General features: G+C 44.0%; 1 protein-coding gene across 1 annotated transcript in view; it reads left to right on the forward strand.

Moving 5' to 3' along the window:
* Window positions 1-18,527, forward strand: part of MCF2 (MCF.2 cell line derived transforming sequence) — a 99,313-nt gene that overhangs the window by 24,463 nt on the left and 56,323 nt on the right. Inside the window, exons 4-7 of the mRNA XM_032773203.2 lie at window positions 106-196; window positions 8,971-9,090; window positions 12,586-12,702; window positions 14,705-14,854. Coding sequence (XP_032629094.2) covers window positions 106-196; window positions 8,971-9,090; window positions 12,586-12,702; window positions 14,705-14,854 — 478 coding nt within the window. The remainder of the gene's footprint in view (window positions 1-105; window positions 197-8,970; window positions 9,091-12,585; window positions 12,703-14,704; window positions 14,855-18,527) is intronic.

Raw genomic sequence — 18,527 nt, forward strand, 5'->3', positions numbered from 1 at the left:
GTTCTGGGTATTTACGATAATTTTGTGTGTTTGTTTTTTTACTGGGACTTAAATGGCTTGCTCTCAAAATGTTACCTAGCTACTTGGTATTTTCTTGTCTTGTAGTCAACATGAATCTGACACACAATTTATCCTAATCCTGGATAGAAGATTGGATACATGGATGTCTGTCAAAATGACTCTCCAAAGGATAGCAGTAAGCCCTTGTTATTGTTAAATGTTTTGTTATGGTATTGAGTCATCATGTACATTGTTTCAGATTTTGAAAATATCAGTAGCCCAGACCCACTGAACTAGTCTCTTTTTCAAAGCATTTCTATGACCCTGTTCATCATTGTAAATGCAGGTATTATGATGTACCTAATTTGTATGCATATTTTAGCTGTTTGGACATCCTGATCATTTGCCTGTGCTCATGCAAATTAGTCACACAGCTGTGTACACATTTTTGTGCCCTGCTCTGGGCATTTGATGTTTAGACAATCCATCTCCACATATATTCTACATGTAGGTTCTGATTTTTAGTAGCAGATGATTATTTTACCCTTAATTGGGCAATGTTTTATTTACTGCAAAATAGCCTTCATAATAGTCCCACCACTATAATTTTTATATATAAAACATCAAAGAATAATTACTTTGAAGGTTACATGTGGTCGGTCCTGGGGCTGGTTTTGTTCAATATTTTCATTAATGATCTGGAGGATGGCGTGGACTGCACCCTCAGCAAGTTTGCAGATGACACTAAGCTGGGAGGAGTGGTAAATACGCTGGAGGGTGGGTATAGGATACAGAGGGACCTAGACAGATTAGAGGATTGGACCAAAATAAATCTGATGAGGTTCAACAAGGACAAGTGCAGAGTCATGCACTTAGGACAGAAGAATCCCATGCACTGCTACAGACTAGGGACCGAATGGCTAGGCTGCAGTTCTGCAGAAAAGGACCAAGGGGTTACTGTGGACAAGAACCTGGATATGAGTCAGCAGTGTGCCCTTATTGCCAAGAAGGCCAACGGCATATTGGATTGTATAAGTAGGGGCATTGCCAGCAGATCGAGGGACGTGATCATTCCTCTCTATTCGGCATTGATGAGGCCTCATCTGGATACTGTGTCCACTTCTGGGCCCCATACTACAAGGAGGATGTGGAAAAACTGGAAAGAGTCCAGTAGAGGATAACAAGAATGATTAGGGGGCTGCAGCACATGACTTATGAGGAGATGCTGAGAGAACTTGGATTGTTTAGTTTGCAGAAGAGAAGAATGAGGGGGGATTTGATAGCTGCTTTCAACTACCTGAAAGGGGGTTCCAAAGAGGATGGATCTAGACTGTTCTCGGTGGTACCAGATGAGAGAAAAAGGAGTAAAGGTCTCGAGTTGCAGTGGGGGAGGTTTAGGTTGGATATTAGGAAACACTTTTTCACTAGGAGGGTGGTGAAGCACTGGAATGGGTTACCTAGGGAGGTGGTGGAATCTCCCTCCTTAGAGGTTTTTAAGGTCAGGCTTGACAAAGCCCTGGCTGGGATGATTTAGTTGGGGAATGGTCCTGTTTTGAGCAGGGGATTGGACTAGATGACCTCCTGAGGTCCTTCTAACACTGATATTCTATGATTCTATGATATGTATGTGCCCATATATGTAATAGGGTTAACTGTAGACTGTATCCGAAATGATACAGGATTGGGACCCAGACTTCAGAGCAGACACATCTTAGTCCTGCATGGATCAGCCTCAGAAACAACTACTGAACATGCCGAGTAACTGACACGCTCTATTCTGGATGTTTTTTGGTTCTTCTAGCTGACTTGCCCTGCCCTGCTCTCTGTGAGCGTGGGGAGATGTTATATCCAGCTAAGATCCATGTCTCCTTCCTGCTGTGTCTCTCCTTCTCCTCCGGAGAAACAAAGTCAAATGCTGCCATATAAAGCAGGGTACAGATATATGTATATAAAATGTCTCTCTTAATTAACTAGAGCAGATGTACCATCAGATGCCGAACAAATCTCAGCAGTAACACTTCTCTCCCCTCCCCCCACTAGTCAACAGTATGTGGTCATTTGCAAAAATTAAAATGTAGTCTAAAAGTGCTACATTGGTGTATATAAAAAAAATCACTTTTATACTGAATGGAGGCTGTACTAAAAAGCTGGCAGTGAAAGGCCAGATCTGAACTGACCTTGCTACAGTGGAAGGTGAAAAGAAATGTTCTGAAAAGGTCACAATCATCACCGTCACCTCCTCCAGTAATGCAGGGGAAGTCTGCACCACTTCACTACATCCAGGCTTCTGGTGAGGATGCACCATGTCCACAAAGGCGCGCTCTCCTGTCGGCATAATTACTCCGCCTTGGTGAGAAGCGGAAGCTCAGTCATCAGGAGGGTGTCTCTGGCCAACATAGTGCTGACATGGACAGCGCAAAACGTGCATTTCTTGATGGGGGGGGCTTTTCACACCCCTGAGTGACGTAAGTTATATCGACTTGGGTTGTGGTGTACACTTCAGCTGAAGAGTTGGATATGCAAACTCAGCTGATAGAGAATGAGGCATAGAGAGTTTATCGAGAGGAGCGTATAACTTAGACCACGGTGTAGCGAAATCTCGTTGGGCTAGCTGATGCCTGTCAGGTCAGATCTTAAGTATTAACAAGTGTTCGACCATTAACTATTTGTGAACATGGCATGCTTCTAATCTAGTGGCAGTAATGGTATTTTTGGATAGTTAAAATAAGTCGTGACTGTCAGAGCCTGGTCTTATTGCCTTTACATGGGCAAAGTTTGCACTGATCCCAACAGGGCTTTTTTTGGTTCAGGACTGGCCCTTGAATGGCATTTTCCATTCAAATAGTTTGAAACCATTTTTTAGAATGAGAGCTCTAGTTGCCTGTCCTGATGTAGCTTTCACAAAAGTGCCTGCCCTTCACATTTCATTTTAAATGATACATGAGCATGTGACCTCCCAAGATATGTATTGTGCATTTCCTTCTGCAACCACAGACAGAGGTGGCTCTCTCACTGCATATCTGAGCACTTAAGGCAGTGCGGTGTGCAAACAACCCAGAGACACACAATGCAACTAAGAATGAAAGACAGAAAAATCTGTGTACACAAAGTTGTAAGACTTTGGAGTTCTGCCTGTGAAAAGACAGTAGTAGGATCAGACCTTAAGATGCCTCTCTCAGACCCATGTAACTGGGCAAGCAAACTACCTAGTTTTCAGCTGGAGCTTGATAAGTTTATGAATGTGATTGTGTGACAGGATTGCCCGTGATAGCAGGGAACTGATCTCAAAGACCCTGCAGGTCCATTCCAGCCTTATGGTCTGTGTTCCCATGTAATACCTTAATACCCTTTGCTTTGTGTGTGTGTTGGGGGGTGGGGCGGGGGGAGAAGAGCCAAGACAAGGAAGAATAGAGACTTGGTTACCCATAATATTGGACTTGATCAAAGTTTGGATTCAGACATTTTCTTTTCTCTGATATGATGAAGTAAAATAACTACCACATAAGTTGAATTCAAAATGCACAGGGCCTGATTTTTCTGAAGTGTGAGGTGCAAAAATCTGGCTGCAATGGCCAATCTGACCAGATATAGAGAGACAGGTGAGTGACGTAATATCTTTTATTGGGTTACTTGTGTTGGCCGGAGAGGCAAGCTTTCGAGTTTACACAGTTTTTCTTCGTGTATGTGTCTAACTGCGGATAGGGGGTATGCAGCGCTGTTGGAGCCATGTTGGGCCCAAGTTATTAGAGAGACAAGGTGCTTGAGGCAATATCTTTTATTGGACCAACTTCTGTGGGTGAGAGAGACAAGCTTCCCAGCTTATTAGGCAGAGCTCTGTGACCTGAAGAATTCTGTGTAAGCACCAAAGCTTGTGCCTCACCAATACAATGATGTAAGTATCCACCTGGCCCCAGTACGCATGCCAGGTTTTAGGATTGGATAGGCTTCGCTTTCCTAGCTTTTTCTGTTGCATAACTGGGTATCTCCTTTAAAAACATGTATTTCAGGCCCCACTAATTCAAGAAATAAGGTATCCCCCCAGGTACAGGGATGGAGTTTTGCTTTTTTAAGGTTTCCCAAAAGTGCGCCCAAATCAAGGAACTACCGAGGAAGATTTTTGGCATTCCACCTTAAAAAGACAAAGGGAGCCCTTCACGGAGGGAGCAGGCAGGAGTCAATCGCCGTCCCCGCACGCCTGGTCCGCTCGCGCCGCCTCGCCCCGGCTGATGCCCCAGGGCTGAAGCGGGACGAGGCGTGGGGGGACTCGGTGCGCGGCGCTGGGGCCGGAGGCTGCTTGCAGGGCTGCGATGGAGGCAGCTGCCGCAGCCTTGCGGGAGGCCGGCTCGTGCCTGGGATTGTTCAGCCCCTCCTGAGAAGCGGCTCCCCCCGGGCCGCGCTGCCCAGCGGGGAAGACGCGGGAGCGGAGATGGCCGAGGCGAGCCCCGCAGGAGGCATGCTGGGGCTCCGCACGAATGCGGTAAGGGCGCGCTGCCTGCAGTCCTGCCACCCGCACAGCCCCAGTTCAAGCGCCAGGCTGCTGCAGCGCGGGGCTCGAGCACCAAACTGCTGCTGAGCGGCGCTTCCCAAGGCCGGCGGCGAGGACCCGGGGACAGCCCGAGAGCGGTAGGAGAACGGAAATACGGTCAGGTGATGCTTTCAACCCAGCATCCTAGGAAGTATTTTTAGTAACGTCTTTAGGATCGGATACCTCGGAAACCTCTCTGCAGCATCGTCCTCAGCGCTGAGGTTACATGAAAACAAACAAAATCTCTAGCCCACGGTTTGCTGTGCTGCTTTCCCCACAAACACTAGGTATTCCCGGGGAAAGGCCCTAAAGGGAGCGTGCTCTCCTGCGGTGGGTACAGCAGCTGGGGGAATGGCTTGTGTGGCTAACTGTGCAGCCTGCTCACAGAATAAAAGAAAGCGATCAGGACATGCTGTAGCTTTGTGAGCAGAAGTAGAAGCCGAGCTAAAACAGTCCCCGCGTTTTGCTGCTTGACTGTGCTTTCCAAGGAGAGAAGAAAGTCACTAACTTTGCAATCTGTGTATTGATCCGTTTCCTGTGTCCAGGATCAAACTTAGTGGGGGATTTTCCTTTCCTTTTGGTCTGTCCTTTCCCTGGGTGGAGGGAAGTCCCAAGGAGGGTTCTCTAGTTAAGGGGAGATTATGCTTTTAAATGTAATTCCTAGAAAAAATGGTACATGCTTTTAGTGCAGAAATTGAGTAAATAATGGCCGTGTTCCTTCCAACCTATGTAACTCCCTAATTCAGTCAGAAAACAATGTGTGTTTAAGACAATAGGATGCTTCACTTACTAAAAGTGGATTGCCCCTTATGGGCATAATTTTTTATGTGCTTAGAACTTTAGGATCTTTTTTTTTTTCTTCAAAAAATCACACTAACTATTGTGCTACTAAATTAGGAACACTATTAAAATATTAGCAGTTGGTTGATTTTTTTTAATTGCCCAGATTACTTCAAATTCTTTTCTAACTCTCACAGTATAGACTTGAGAATACTAGAAGCTGGAGAAGGGGAAGTTGAGTATCAAGGGTTCATGAGTCTTTTTACCAGGTTTTATCAAGTGACAAAGATTCTGTTTAGTATAATAAATAGTAGGACTGGAAGTTCAGCTGAGTTAAGTTACTTCCTCTTTTACCTTTTGGAACAAAGGATGTGAAAGTTCCCCACATGTTCTTTCTCTGTCATATTGTAGCATGACACATGTTCTTGCCTTGGCTAATACTAGAGTTAAGCGAAAAGGTGCTGGCTAAACTTCGTTAAGGTGCAGAGCAGTGCGATGATTGTAAAGGGCCGGGTTTTGTTTTAGTCCCTTCGTAAATGTTAACTTTGAATAATTTTTAAACCAGTGGATTTTTTTTTTTATTTTTATCTATCATCTTTGCCCTTAAGTTAATACTGCGCAGGAGACACCTTTCTTCTGGTAGCAGACTTAAAGCAAGGGTTTTTTCCATACGTAGTCCATACTAGGTATTGATCTGCAAAAGGTACATTTCTGCCTCAAGTACGTATCACCTTTTTTCTCTTTATTAAGTGCTGACCTTGATTGTACATTGATAAAATCACCTTTCATGCAGGAAAATCTTAAAATGCTTTCTGAACAATAGGAATCATGCTTCCAGTTCTGGAAATGCAGCTACCTCTGGGGTGAAATGTGACACATGTTTAATAGCAAACAAATCCTCTTATATAAATTTTGGATACAACCTTAAAAATACCATATCAGACTGGAATTTGCCTGTATCTTGGATGTGACAGACTGGCATAAATCTGTGCCAGATTATGAACTCTCTCTTGTAGTATGTGTGAAAATGCTGGGAACTATGATGGCATAAGCTCAGACATGGCCAAAGGCAACCTACTTTACTTTATCCCAATGAATCACCATGCTTAGGGAAGACGTTTGACACCTTATTGAAGGACTAATACTAAGGCTTATGTCTACACGAGCAATTTTCTTGGTAAAAATTCACAAAAGTTTCACTGACAAAAATGCTGGTATGGACAACACTATGTCAGCGGGAGATGCTCTTCTGTTGACATAGCTACTGCCGCTCATTAGGGGTGATTTAATTATGCCGGCAGGAGAGTGCTCTCCTGCCGGCAAAGAGCAGCTACATGGGTGACCTTACAGCAGTACAGCTTTGCCACTGTAAGAGCTATCACAGAGAAATTTGAGGCCATGATCGCTGATTGTGTCACATTTACAGGCCTATCTTTCCCCTCATGGAACAGTGGCTTTTCTACACAGCACGCTGTACAGGGGAAGAAGTGAGGGGGAGCGTAATTGATGGATCTGTAGTTTCACTCTCTGAGCAGAAGGCTCAGACGCAGGGGTCCTATTTAAGAGAAGGATTCTCTTCTGTCTAAGGGAGCGAGGGGACTGATCATTGCCACACGTAAGAAAGAGTTGCAGGAGGAGTTCTTCCCAGCCTGAAATGTTGACAAACCTCAGCCTTGCAGGAAGGGTGCATTTCAGGACTTTGGTTGTTTTTAAAGATCTGTAATGTCTTGTGCTTTCAGTAAATTCGTCCTGGTTAAGAAATTCCTTTGTCAAGCCAATGTTTCTTGCTATCTTGATATCTTGTCCCTAAAGGGTTTAAATTAGATGTCCTGAGAGCCTCTGGTTGGAGCACTGGATGACACATGTAAGAGACTGGAGGCTTTTGATTTTGGGGTCTAGGGCAGCTGGGCAGCAGCACCCTACGTCCCAAGGAAAGGCATCAGCCAAGGAGAGTGCCCTGTAGATGTACAACTTAGATTTTACCCAGACCCAGCTGGCCTGGGAGCACATGGGAGCCAGAAGTGGGTCCACTCTCAACAGACTGTTGACTGCAGAGGGGCACTGGGCCAGAGTTTAACACAATAGCTGCATGAAAGTGTCCCAGTTTGCTCAAAGATCAAGCTGTGAGGTCTTGTCACGTGCTTGTTCATGTCCGTTTGAGCCATTGACTTGATTGGGTGCTGGAGCTGGGAGGAATATAGGCTGCGCCTGTCCCTTCTCAGCTTGCTGTGGCCCCTTGAGGGAGCCCTGCAACCTCCTTGGTGGCTGCTGCTGCCATGACTGACTTTCAGAGGAACGTCCGTTGTTGAAATTGATGTGTTGTGAGGTGAGACTAATAAACAAAGAGTAATGTGGTTTTAAGGTCAAGAGTAAACTAGGGAATCTCCTGTGATAAGAATGCAGCTGCAGGGCAGCATGCATGCTCTGCCAGTAGTATATAGGCAGACAGACCTCATAAGGAGGGCGCCCAATGCAGATTCTCACTATGGATGCCTAATTGTAGAGGATTTCCCTGAGCCTCCTGACTTCATGGGGGCAGGCCAATCTAATGACCAGGAGAGATGCCATGTGACCATCCATGTGGCTTGCAACAAATGTCCACCCGCCTCAGAATCTATATATTATCAGGGAGAACCAGACAGCACAACATTCTTGACTTGGGAGAAGAAAAAATGGCAAAAAAAAATAAATAAAACCCCACCCTCTTAATTTGGAATGTTGCAGACCTTCAAGTTGGAGATTTCCCACTCTGCCAGTTAACACTACTCTTGGCAAAAGGTTTCGGCCTGGTGGGAGGTTTCATTGTGCAAGGTTCACAGAGCTCTAGGCTGGCAAACATTTTACTAACCAACATTCGGTATCAAAGCAATAGCGTACAAATATTGGCAAGGAAAGGGTAGGCACCCAGGGTTTGAATCTGAGACGACAATGTCACTGGTCATTTAATGGTTTGCCCTTGTTGTCAGAGACAAATCTTGAGCCCTGGCAAAATTCCCATTGAATTGGTAATTTACGCTCGATAAAAGATTCACATGTTTATGGTGACAAGTTAACATGTGCCTTTGATATTTTTAAAGTTCTCAAGATACAGTAAGAAAACTTATATATGAGATAATATATGGAGATAGTTTGGCACAATTGGATTTTGGAGAAATATCATACATCTTAATTAACTGGGTTCCTTCTGTCATTTACTTATCTGTGATTTCAAGTTATTCTTCTTGGCTCCATTGAAACATTCAATGTTCTTCTCAGTGTATCGTATACAACTCTATACTGCTGTGTTTGAAATACAGAAATGAGGTTTAATATTTGTGCCACAGATTAAACATTGCCAATAACTACCAAAGAGAAGCAGGTTAATTTTAATACACTTATGAGGAATACATACAAGTACGTTACATAATGACTCACTGAGCTAAATTACTGCTACTTCACAGCTATGACTCATTTCTTGGTAGAACACTTTATGGAGTGTTTCAAATCCAGCATTTTCATCTGCCAAAGAGCAACAGTTAAAGTAAGGAGAGGTGAGGAGCACAAAGAAATAGTAAGAATTGCTTGAAACGTAGGCTTTGAATTTTGACCCACTTTTGCAATTGGGTCTTGTCTGAATTTTCACCAGTTGAATGCCCATGTTGACCATCTGCCATCTTTTCCTGCAGGCCTCCTTCCCAGGGAACCTGCAGTTAGTGATGGTTCTACGTCCCACTGGGTTTTTTCAGCGCACATTCACCGACATTGGATTTCGCTTCAGTCAGGAGGATTTTCTACTCAAATTACCGGTATGAGTATATCAGCTGTGCATTATGCTCAAGTCATCCTAAATACTGATTTGGTTCCATGCTGCTGTGTCAAGGCCGTGTCCTCATTTAATGCCTGGTCGTGAAAAGTAAATGGGGCTTTTCTTTTAATGATGCAGTATTTCAAACAGTTGTAGCTTTTCCGAAGCATTGGGTTTTCCTGCCGTATGGTACGGTGGACATGGATATGGTTTTTCTTTTGGAAGAGAATTTGGTCAGTGTTTGAAGGTGCTAGATTGACAGCCCTATCGTGTAAAGTTTGCTATCTGCAGTAGCAGTATTGTCTTGGGCAGTTGCAGGACAGGCTGAACTATGTGAATGCCTCCCCTGTGAGCTAGGGGGCGAAAAGGTAGCTCATTCTTTAATAACCGTTTAACATTTAGCATGTGTGAAGAGACTTCCAACGCAAGTACCGCGGTTGATGCCAAATCCGTCATGTTAATCTCAGTGTAAAAATGCTGTTGTTATCAGCTCCCTGTTTTTATTTATTTTCAAAATAGTTTGTATTCTCAATGGGATACGTTTTAGAGAGGCTCAACAACCTCCCTCTACACTGCTGGCTTGTTTCCCGAGTCTAGGAAGGCTTGACACCATGCGCAGAGGCTGCTTCAGGTCCTGTTCTCAGGGCCTCAGCTTTATTTCTTCCACATAAAACTAGTACAGCATATCAGTTGTTCCTTCCCCCAACCCACGGTCTTCTGCTGGAGACAATCTATTTCCTACAGGTTTCTACTCTATTGAAAACCTGCCTGAGAGTCCTCCACAGACTCTGTGCTTTTCCCTCCAGGAGCCAACCTACTTCCTGTAACTCCCTCTCTTGCTGCAGGGTCTCTCACAAGAGCCTTCTTGCTCCCTGCAGCCCTCTACCCCAACTGAGCCACTTGCTGACTTTGATCCCAAGCTAATCAGCGTAAGCAGGGAGGTAGCTGGTCCATCACTGGGGAGGCTGGGACCAGCTCTGCTCAAAGGGCCAGTCACCCTGTGTCACACCCTATCAGTGAAATCACGGAACAGTTGGGGACCAGGACCTATGGTGGTTAAAAGAAGAAATGCATTAATAGAGCTTGAGTCTGGAAGGCTTTGATGTAACCCCTTCCCCAATAATATGTGAATTATTGCTCTATTTTTTGCTTAAAAATCAGATTTTTCAGTTTTTGCACAGAGTACATTTTTCACTCAGTTCTGTTTTCGACAACAAAACAAAACAAACAGCCTCTTCCACTCTCAAAAAATCCAAACACCCTCCTGCAAAACCCAAAACGATGCAGCATCTTTGAAAATGTAAAATTCACTCAGGAAAAAGATCAATGTCTGCATCAGAACAGGTAAAAAATCCATAGTTTGCATATTTGGGTGAAACTGGTCAAACACGGCTGTGCAATGCCCTGTCGGAATTTTAAGAATATATTTTTTTCCACATGAAATTTAACCCTCTCCTCTCCCCACCAATCACATCACTGCTGTTTACACATCTTGCCAGTTGGATCCATGTGGGTGAATCCCTGCATTCGTGATCTGTGTGGTACTTCACTAGGGTATTGCTGTGGTTTACCTGGATGGATCCTGTTGCAGAATCTCAGGGCCTTTGTAAGTATGCAGTTCCTCTTTTAGGCCCTGAGCTTACGAAGACTCACGTGTGCTCCGCTGAACACTGTGTGATCACTTCCACTGACTTCTATGAGACGGCTCACTGTGCACAGAATGAAATCTGTGCAAGAGTTTTTGCAGGATTTCTACCTTATTCTGTGTTTTTCAGCAGTACCTACAGGGTCCCGATTCAGACTGGGGCTTGTACATGCTACTGAAAGATAATTAACAAGAAGATTACCTAGAGTTCAGAGTTATCTTGTAACTGAATAGTCTAGGGCAAATCCTAATAGCCAAAAGTCTGTTCAGATAAATGAAATCTAATCACTTCTACCTGCCCAGCCAGCTTCTGATCTGCACGCAGGAAATCTGGATATGTTACTAATTTGTCCATCCAATTGAGACTGAAAATGGAGAATATTCTTTCCCTTAAATGTCAATGAAAGGCAGAAGAAATGGCCTGCTTGCCATCCAGCCTTCTGCTTTGCAAAGTCCTTCCTCTGCCTTCACCCGCTCAGCACTGCACTTTGGGTGGCTGACAGCTGGCTAGTTATGTCTGGCTCAGAAGAAGTTGAGTCAACCCATTTTAAGTGATCAAAAGCGAATATCTATTTATTATAAAAGAAGTGTACGAGTTGTATAGCCTGTAATTGATCAATACAAATTTGACCTCAGGTACATGTAAAATGAAGGTGTGTCATTGTCATAAACAAATAGTTAAGCGTTAATGCCTCTTTTGCCTGTAAAGGGTTAAGAAGCTTAGTAAACCTGGCTGACACCTGACCAGAGGACCAATAAGGGAACAAGATACTTTCAAATCTTGGTGCGGGGAAGGCTTTTGTTTGTGCTCTTTGTTTTGGGGGTTGTTCGCTCTTTGGACTAAGAGGGACCAGACATCAATCCAGGCTCTCCAAATCTTTCTGAACTAGTCTCTCATGTTTCAAACTTGTAAGTACCAGGCAAGGCGCGTTAGTCTTATTTTTGTTTTCTCAACTTGTAAATGTTCCTTTTTGCTGATTTGAACCTAAGGCTAGAGGGGGTTCCTCTGGGCTATATGAATCTGATTCCCCTGTAAAGTATTTTCCATCCTGATTTTACAGAGATGATTTTTACCTTTCTTTCTTTAATTAAAGGCTTTTTTTCTCCTTAATACCTGATTGATTTTCCTTGTTTTTAGATCCAAGGGGATTGGATCTGGACTCGCAGGGGATTGGATCTGGACTCACCAGGGATTGGTGGGGGGGAAAGGAGGGGCGATGGTTAATTTCTCCTTGTTTTAAGATCCAAGGGGTTTGGATGTGTGTTCACTGGGGAAGGGAAAAGTTTTGGGGGGACAGGGAGTGATCCAGACACTGAAATTCTGGATGGTGGCAGTGTTACCAGATCTAAGCTATTAATTAAGCTTATAATTGTCCATGCAGGTCCCCATATCTGTACTCTAAAGTTCAGAGTGGGGAATGAACCTCGACAGTCATAAAGAAAAAATTGGTGCAAAAGCCAATTTTGTAAATACGGCAGAGTCTTGATTTTAAGAAAACCTGTCATTCGTTAGATTGGTAATCTGAACCATTTTTTTCCTGACACAAAAATAAAGGAGCAGATAATGAAAGTACTGTCAGTGAAGAACAAATCAACATCCCTTCACATTCTAATGCCTGGAAATCACTTTGCAGTGGTTTGAAAGATGAGAAGAAATTTGATGCAGTGTACAACACTGCAACTTATGTACCGTACTTACTGTGCCTTTGAGATGTTCAATTTTATAAAACTCTTCTATCCCCAAATAGTCTGTAAAATAGAGATTAGTGCATGAACTATTGCAGGCATGATTTGCCTGTTAATTGTGAAGAAGCTGCGATGAATCACTTAATGATGTTTCTTTGTTCCTAGGTGGTTATGCTGAGCTCAGTCAGTGATTTATTGATGTATATTGATGAGAAGCAGTTAACCCCAGAATTCGGGGGCACCTTGGAGTACCGTCATAGCGAATGGGTTATCTTCAGAACTGTGCGTAGCACTGCTTATGTGGTGGTACTCTGCATAAAGTCTAGCTCAAGCAGGGCTCAATTCTACAAAGTGCTGAGAGCTGCCGCCCCCACTAAACCCTGCCTGGGAGGTGATGAACACTCTCAATTCCCTAGTTAGCACCCTGCAAGATCAAGACGTTTGTGTAGCTCAAGTTATTGGCAGTGTTTAAAGGAATCTGAAAGAAGGGGGACTGTCTATCATTGCCCTCTCATCGACCTGTCCTCCTGACCCAACCCTCCATCCATTTCCATCCCTCATTCAGCCTCCCACCTCACCTCTGCTCTTCCTGCAGCTCAGGCGTTGTTCATCCCCGTCTCCCAGGCCAGCAGGTTCCTCTCTGTCCTTCCCAGTGTGGGAGAGGAGCAGAGGAGCCATCCTGTTGCTCAGAGGAGGGGAGAGGAGGGAGCCAGACCTGTCTTGAACTGCTGGGTTCTTTCTGCTCCCCTCTGGTGTGACTGGCATCAGCTTCTGAGGGGCGGGGGGTCAGAGTTCCTCAGTGACTCTGATTGGCTGCTCTTGCCTCGGTGGTATTCAAATGAGGAAAGCAGCCAATCAGAGAGGTTTGCTCCCACCACCCATCAGGCTATACAGCAAATACGCACCCCTTAGTGACCCAGCTGGCTTCTTAAGTTATGTCATGTCCCAGGTACATGACCCGATGCACTTTAAGCATTGCGTATTGACTAGGCTTTTCAAAGGAGTCCCAGGAGTTAGGCACTGAATTCCTAGAGGAGATGGGCAGGAAACTTCCTTAGGCCCCTCATTGCTTTAAGACCATTTTAAAATTCATCTCCTTTTGTCCCATTGGTTTAAAATGACAAATATTGTGTGTTTTTCTTTGCATGTGGATTAATGTAATTGAATAGCGGTGATTGTTCCTTGCACATGCTACTCTTTCATATTGCCAGGTTTTTATGACTCTGGCCTCCAGGCTTTCTCTGAGCTATATTCTGCCATCAATTTCTATGCAACACCCTTTGATTTCAATGGCCTTCACTTTCTGCTCACAGAGCATTGATAGGCTGTTCTGCTAATTATTATCCAGACAGCTCAAAACACTAATGAAAATTGCGTTGAATTATTGCTGAAGGCTATAATCCTGGAATGAGCACCACGAGGCAGATCTCTGTATCTGCATGGAGCTCATTGCCAGATCGGGGCCACAAGCATCTCTTTCAGGTTCTGAACCTGGTGTTACGAATTACTGAGAGCACATTATAAACACCTTTTTGCTTAACAATGTAATATACTGAATGTAATTTAAAAAGCGAGGCTGAGAAAAGGTTGAAAACTAGGGAAAAAATGAAAACACGTTGAACGTTTCTGCTTGTTATGACATTCACAAGGGCAATTCAGCTTAGATTCATTGGATGGCTTAAAGTAGCAGTTCTCACACTGGGGATTGGGATCACAATGTGGATCATGACCCCATTTTAATGGGGTCACCATGGCTGGCTTAGACTTGCTGGGGCTCAGGGACCAAGCCAGAGCCCAAGGGATTCAGCCCTGGGCACAAGGCTCAGGTTATGGGCCTCTTGGCTGAGACTGAACCATTGGGCTTTGAGTTTGACCCCTTCCCCATCGAGGCGGTGGGACTCGAGCAGGCTCAGGCTTCGGTCCCCTGTCCTGGGGTCATGTAGTAAATTTTGTTGTCAGACAGGGGTCAGAGTGCAATGAAGCTTGAGAAAGCCTGGCTTAAATCTTACTCCTTGTACAAGGATTAAAATACATTAACTTCCCAGCTACTTTGAAGCAAATGGCAAAACTCCCACTGACTCTAATACGAGCAAGGTTTGAGCTGGGGTTTTCAAATGAGCTTTAAGGAGTTGACTGCTCAACTCCCCTTGAATTTCAATGGGTTGGGTGTGCCTGACTCCCTTAGGCTCATATGAAAATCTCAGCTTTAGCCCTTAGTGCATTTTTTGATGAGCTCTTAGAATATCCTGACTACTGAGCTGATGAAATAATTGTCTTCCAGCAGGCTATCGAGAGTTTTGCACTAACAGTGAAAGAAATTGCACAGATGTTACAATCTTTCGGCACAGAGCTGGCAGAAACAGAGCTACCAGATGACATGTATTCAATTGAGCGCATACTGGCTTTGCGCACAGAAAAGTATTGTCAGCTCAAGGTATGCTACTCAGAAACGCAACTCTATGTCCTACTGCAAGGTAGGACTTCTGTGGTTTGATTGACTGTTTGTTCTGTCTCTCTCTCTCCCTCTTCCTCCATATGCATGTTTCTATTATGACAGTTTAAAATAAAACATACCTATTTCTGTATGTTACATCTATATTTGCCTTTCACCCGTTCAAACAGTTGTCATGCCAAGATCCAGGAAACTGTCTCTGCTGCTAGCCATGTAGCTGTTAGAGCTCGAGAAACAAAGCAATTTTTGCCCATTCTTGAATGTGCATCATTTTCTTCTCCTACAATGTGTCTTCCAGGGAAGAACTATAAAAAGGCTTTGTCATTTCCAAGTGCAATGCTTCCATCATGGATCTGCTTGTTAGGACCCACATCTGGCATATGCAGAGTGAACAGAATGCCAATCTCCCACTAACATCATTGGGAGTTTTGCACATATAAAGAGAGCAGAAAAGTGTGGTAGATTTGAAGGATAATTTTGCCCCAAAGCTCCATATGTCTTATGAATGTGGTTGCATATTCACCAATAGTATGGGGCAAATTCTCTTCTCCCAGTGACTTCAGAAAGGGCCCATTGGTTTGAGAGGAGGCAGTGAATGCATGGGTGTAAATATATTGGGAGAATATACTATGTATTTTGTTACCCATGATGCGAGCTTTATCTTAATGTGAGCCCCCTTGTTTTATATAAATCAAATGAGAGTGTGGAGCCAGTGCTCGGGGCAGGGGCAGGGGCAGTGCGCGGAACCCTGTGGTTCCCCCAGCCTAGGAGCCAGGCCTGCTGGCCGCTTCCAGGGTGCAGCACAGTGCCTGGACAGGTAGGGATTAGCCTGCCTTAGCCCTGCAGCACTGCCGACTGGACTTTTAATGGCCCAGTTGGAAGCGCTGACCGGAGCAGCCAAGATCCCTTTTTGACTGGGTCTTCGGGTCGAAAACTGGACACCTGGTCACCCTACTGTCGATCAACTGTTTCCCCTCAGCTCTCCAGCCTGAGATGCCTTTTATGCTGCTTTGCTTGTAAACAGCCACCCCCTCCACTCAGCCTCTGATATGTAACCTGCTCCCAGCTATACATTATTGAGTGCCACTAGCTCTTCCCTCCACTACCACAATGGAACGTTCTTTAAACTTCTTCTATTCTTCCTCCCCAGACTTAGTTGTCATTGGCAAAGCATGAAAGCCTTCCTTTGCTTTTTGGCAGAACTCTTCTTTTCTTGTTTCTTTAATAATTAAAGATATATTTTACTTATTTGAGATTATGATTAAAATATTAGATACTTAAACAAGGATTTTTGGTACAGCAGCTGTCAACCAATCTGTTGTTTTTGATACTGCTGCATATGTGAGAGACCAGACTGGGTATAGTTCTGAAATCCTTCAGTTCAGAGATTCAGAGGCCAGAAGGGGCCACTGTGATCATCTAGCCTGACCTCCTGTATAACACAGGCCAGAGAATGTGCTCAAAAGAATTCATTGAACAGATCTTTTGGAACAATATCCAGTCTTGATATAAAACTTGTTGTTGATGGAGAATCCACCGTGACCCATGGCAAACTGTTCCAATGGCTGTTTACTCTCACCCTTTAAAATTTGTGCTTTAAGAGTAATTGGCCAAGGTGCTCCTGTGGATTTCAACCCACAACCTACCTCCAGCACTGGAGGTAGAAGCCTCAGACCAATGCCAACAACCGGCCTGCTAGATTGCTCATGCATTCAGTGGGGCTCCTAATACACAGTGTAGGATTGGGTCCTGTATTTGCACTAGAGTATAATGGGTTAATCCAATAAAGTTTGTATATTTTTTGTATATAACATGCTATTTCATTCCTATGGCATCGTCTTTATAGAAAGATCCGAATTAGAAATACACACAATAGTAACCAAAATGCACTCTGTGTGTGTATACATAGGTGCATATAAATATATACAGCATAAGAAAATATTGCGGTATTTTTAAAAACTATGCCAGCTATGCATTGTCGTTCATATTTGATTTAACCTTTGTGCTTAGGAACAAATCCTTAGACAATGAAGAAAGTGTCAGTTACAAATGTGCTAGTAAATATAGACATGTCAATGATGCCTACTTTTTTTGTGGTGAAATCAAAAATACCCTGAGTTTTTGTTTGCATTTAAAATATTGAGCTATTCCTTTAGATTAATCATTCAGTAGAAATCATCTGTTGTTTGTTTAAATGTCTTGTTCATTAGTTTTAAAGGCTGTTGAGTTTTTGAACAAAATGTAGCCTAGTTGTGTGTGTGTTTCCAAGAACATGAAAGATTAAGCTAGATAAGAAAGTGTGCGCAGATTGCAGGAATAATGATACAAGATTCTTGTATTGCTGTCATGGCAACTGAAAGATTGGGGCAGCAGATTTCTGAATACATAAGAACTATCACATACATTTGCGCATTCGTGTAGCTGTGATACTGAACAGAACCCAGTTGTAAAGGGAATGAGAAAAAGACAGAAGCTAATTAAGCAGACTAAGAAATTAACCCCTTTGATATACTGAAAGAGGAAAAATCATATTTAACGCCTGTTCACTTGCTTTTGATGCTACATCTTCCCGTGTAATGGAATTGTCTGAAACAAAAGGAGACTTTAGGTCTCTGGAGAGCTAAACATGAGAGGTAAAGTAGCAGCCATCTCTTACCTAAAGCATACTGCGTAATTCCGCTTCCCTTCTGTGTTTCCTTTATCACTGATGTATCAAACATGGTCAGAACTTTTGTCCGAGGTGACATCAATCAAGTGCCAATCGATACTAACACATTCCAACAGTTTGCACTTTTGTGTTCTGATTGGCTGTTTGGTCCAACCCTCCACCTGCCCCTCCCTCATGGTCTCTTCAGCTCAATCACTCCACACCTGCCCCTCTTGTGCCTTGGCCTGGCCCCCTTACCCTCCTTTCCTTCCCTTTTCTTTCCATTTAGCTGATTCCCTCCTAAGTAACCCTTCCCCTCCCTCTTAGCCCCCCAGAAAAAAAAGGGGAACTACCATGACATTTGCCACTCTCACATTGTTCACCCTGCTTGTGTGTTCTACCGCTTCCTCTACCGGTCATGCCTACTCTGTTTAGATTTTAAGCTCCTTGGGGCAGGGACCATCTGGCACACTGTGTCTGTACAGTGCCTCGCACGGTGGGGTTCTGGTCCCCTAAGCACTACAATAATTTAAATAGGAAGTGTGGAAGAAAGCATGGGATACATAATCAAATCTGTTATGTTCTTTTTACATAGTAAGACCAGTGAAATGCACAGAATCAAATTATGGATCTACCCCCATCCCCCGTAAATAGACCAGTCCCTTGAGATACTCTAACTTGCTGGCTGTGTATACAGTAATCCGGCCAGGCATACTTCTGAATGAAGGGTGAGACTAGCTGCTGCTTAATCTCCTCTGTCCCTCCCATGATGCTCCTGCTGCTCCTTCCTATAGAAAGAAGAAATATCCAGGAGCACCACACACAACCGTGTGCTGGTTGTGGTGTGCAACAGCATTTTTTCTCATACCTCGAGCCTTCCCACTGTGATACAGCATGGCCAGAGGGCAGCATAAGAGTGTTAGCAGGGGGCCTTATTCCCTGCCAAGGGAGGAAGGTTTGCTTTAGATTAACTAGAACAGCTGTGGCCAGTTAGAGCACCTGACTCCA

This window comes from Chelonoidis abingdonii, chromosome 8 (genome assembly GCF_003597395.2).
Source record: "Chelonoidis abingdonii isolate Lonesome George chromosome 8, CheloAbing_2.0, whole genome shotgun sequence".
Classification (NCBI taxonomy): Eukaryota; Metazoa; Chordata; order Testudines; family Testudinidae; genus Chelonoidis; species Chelonoidis abingdonii.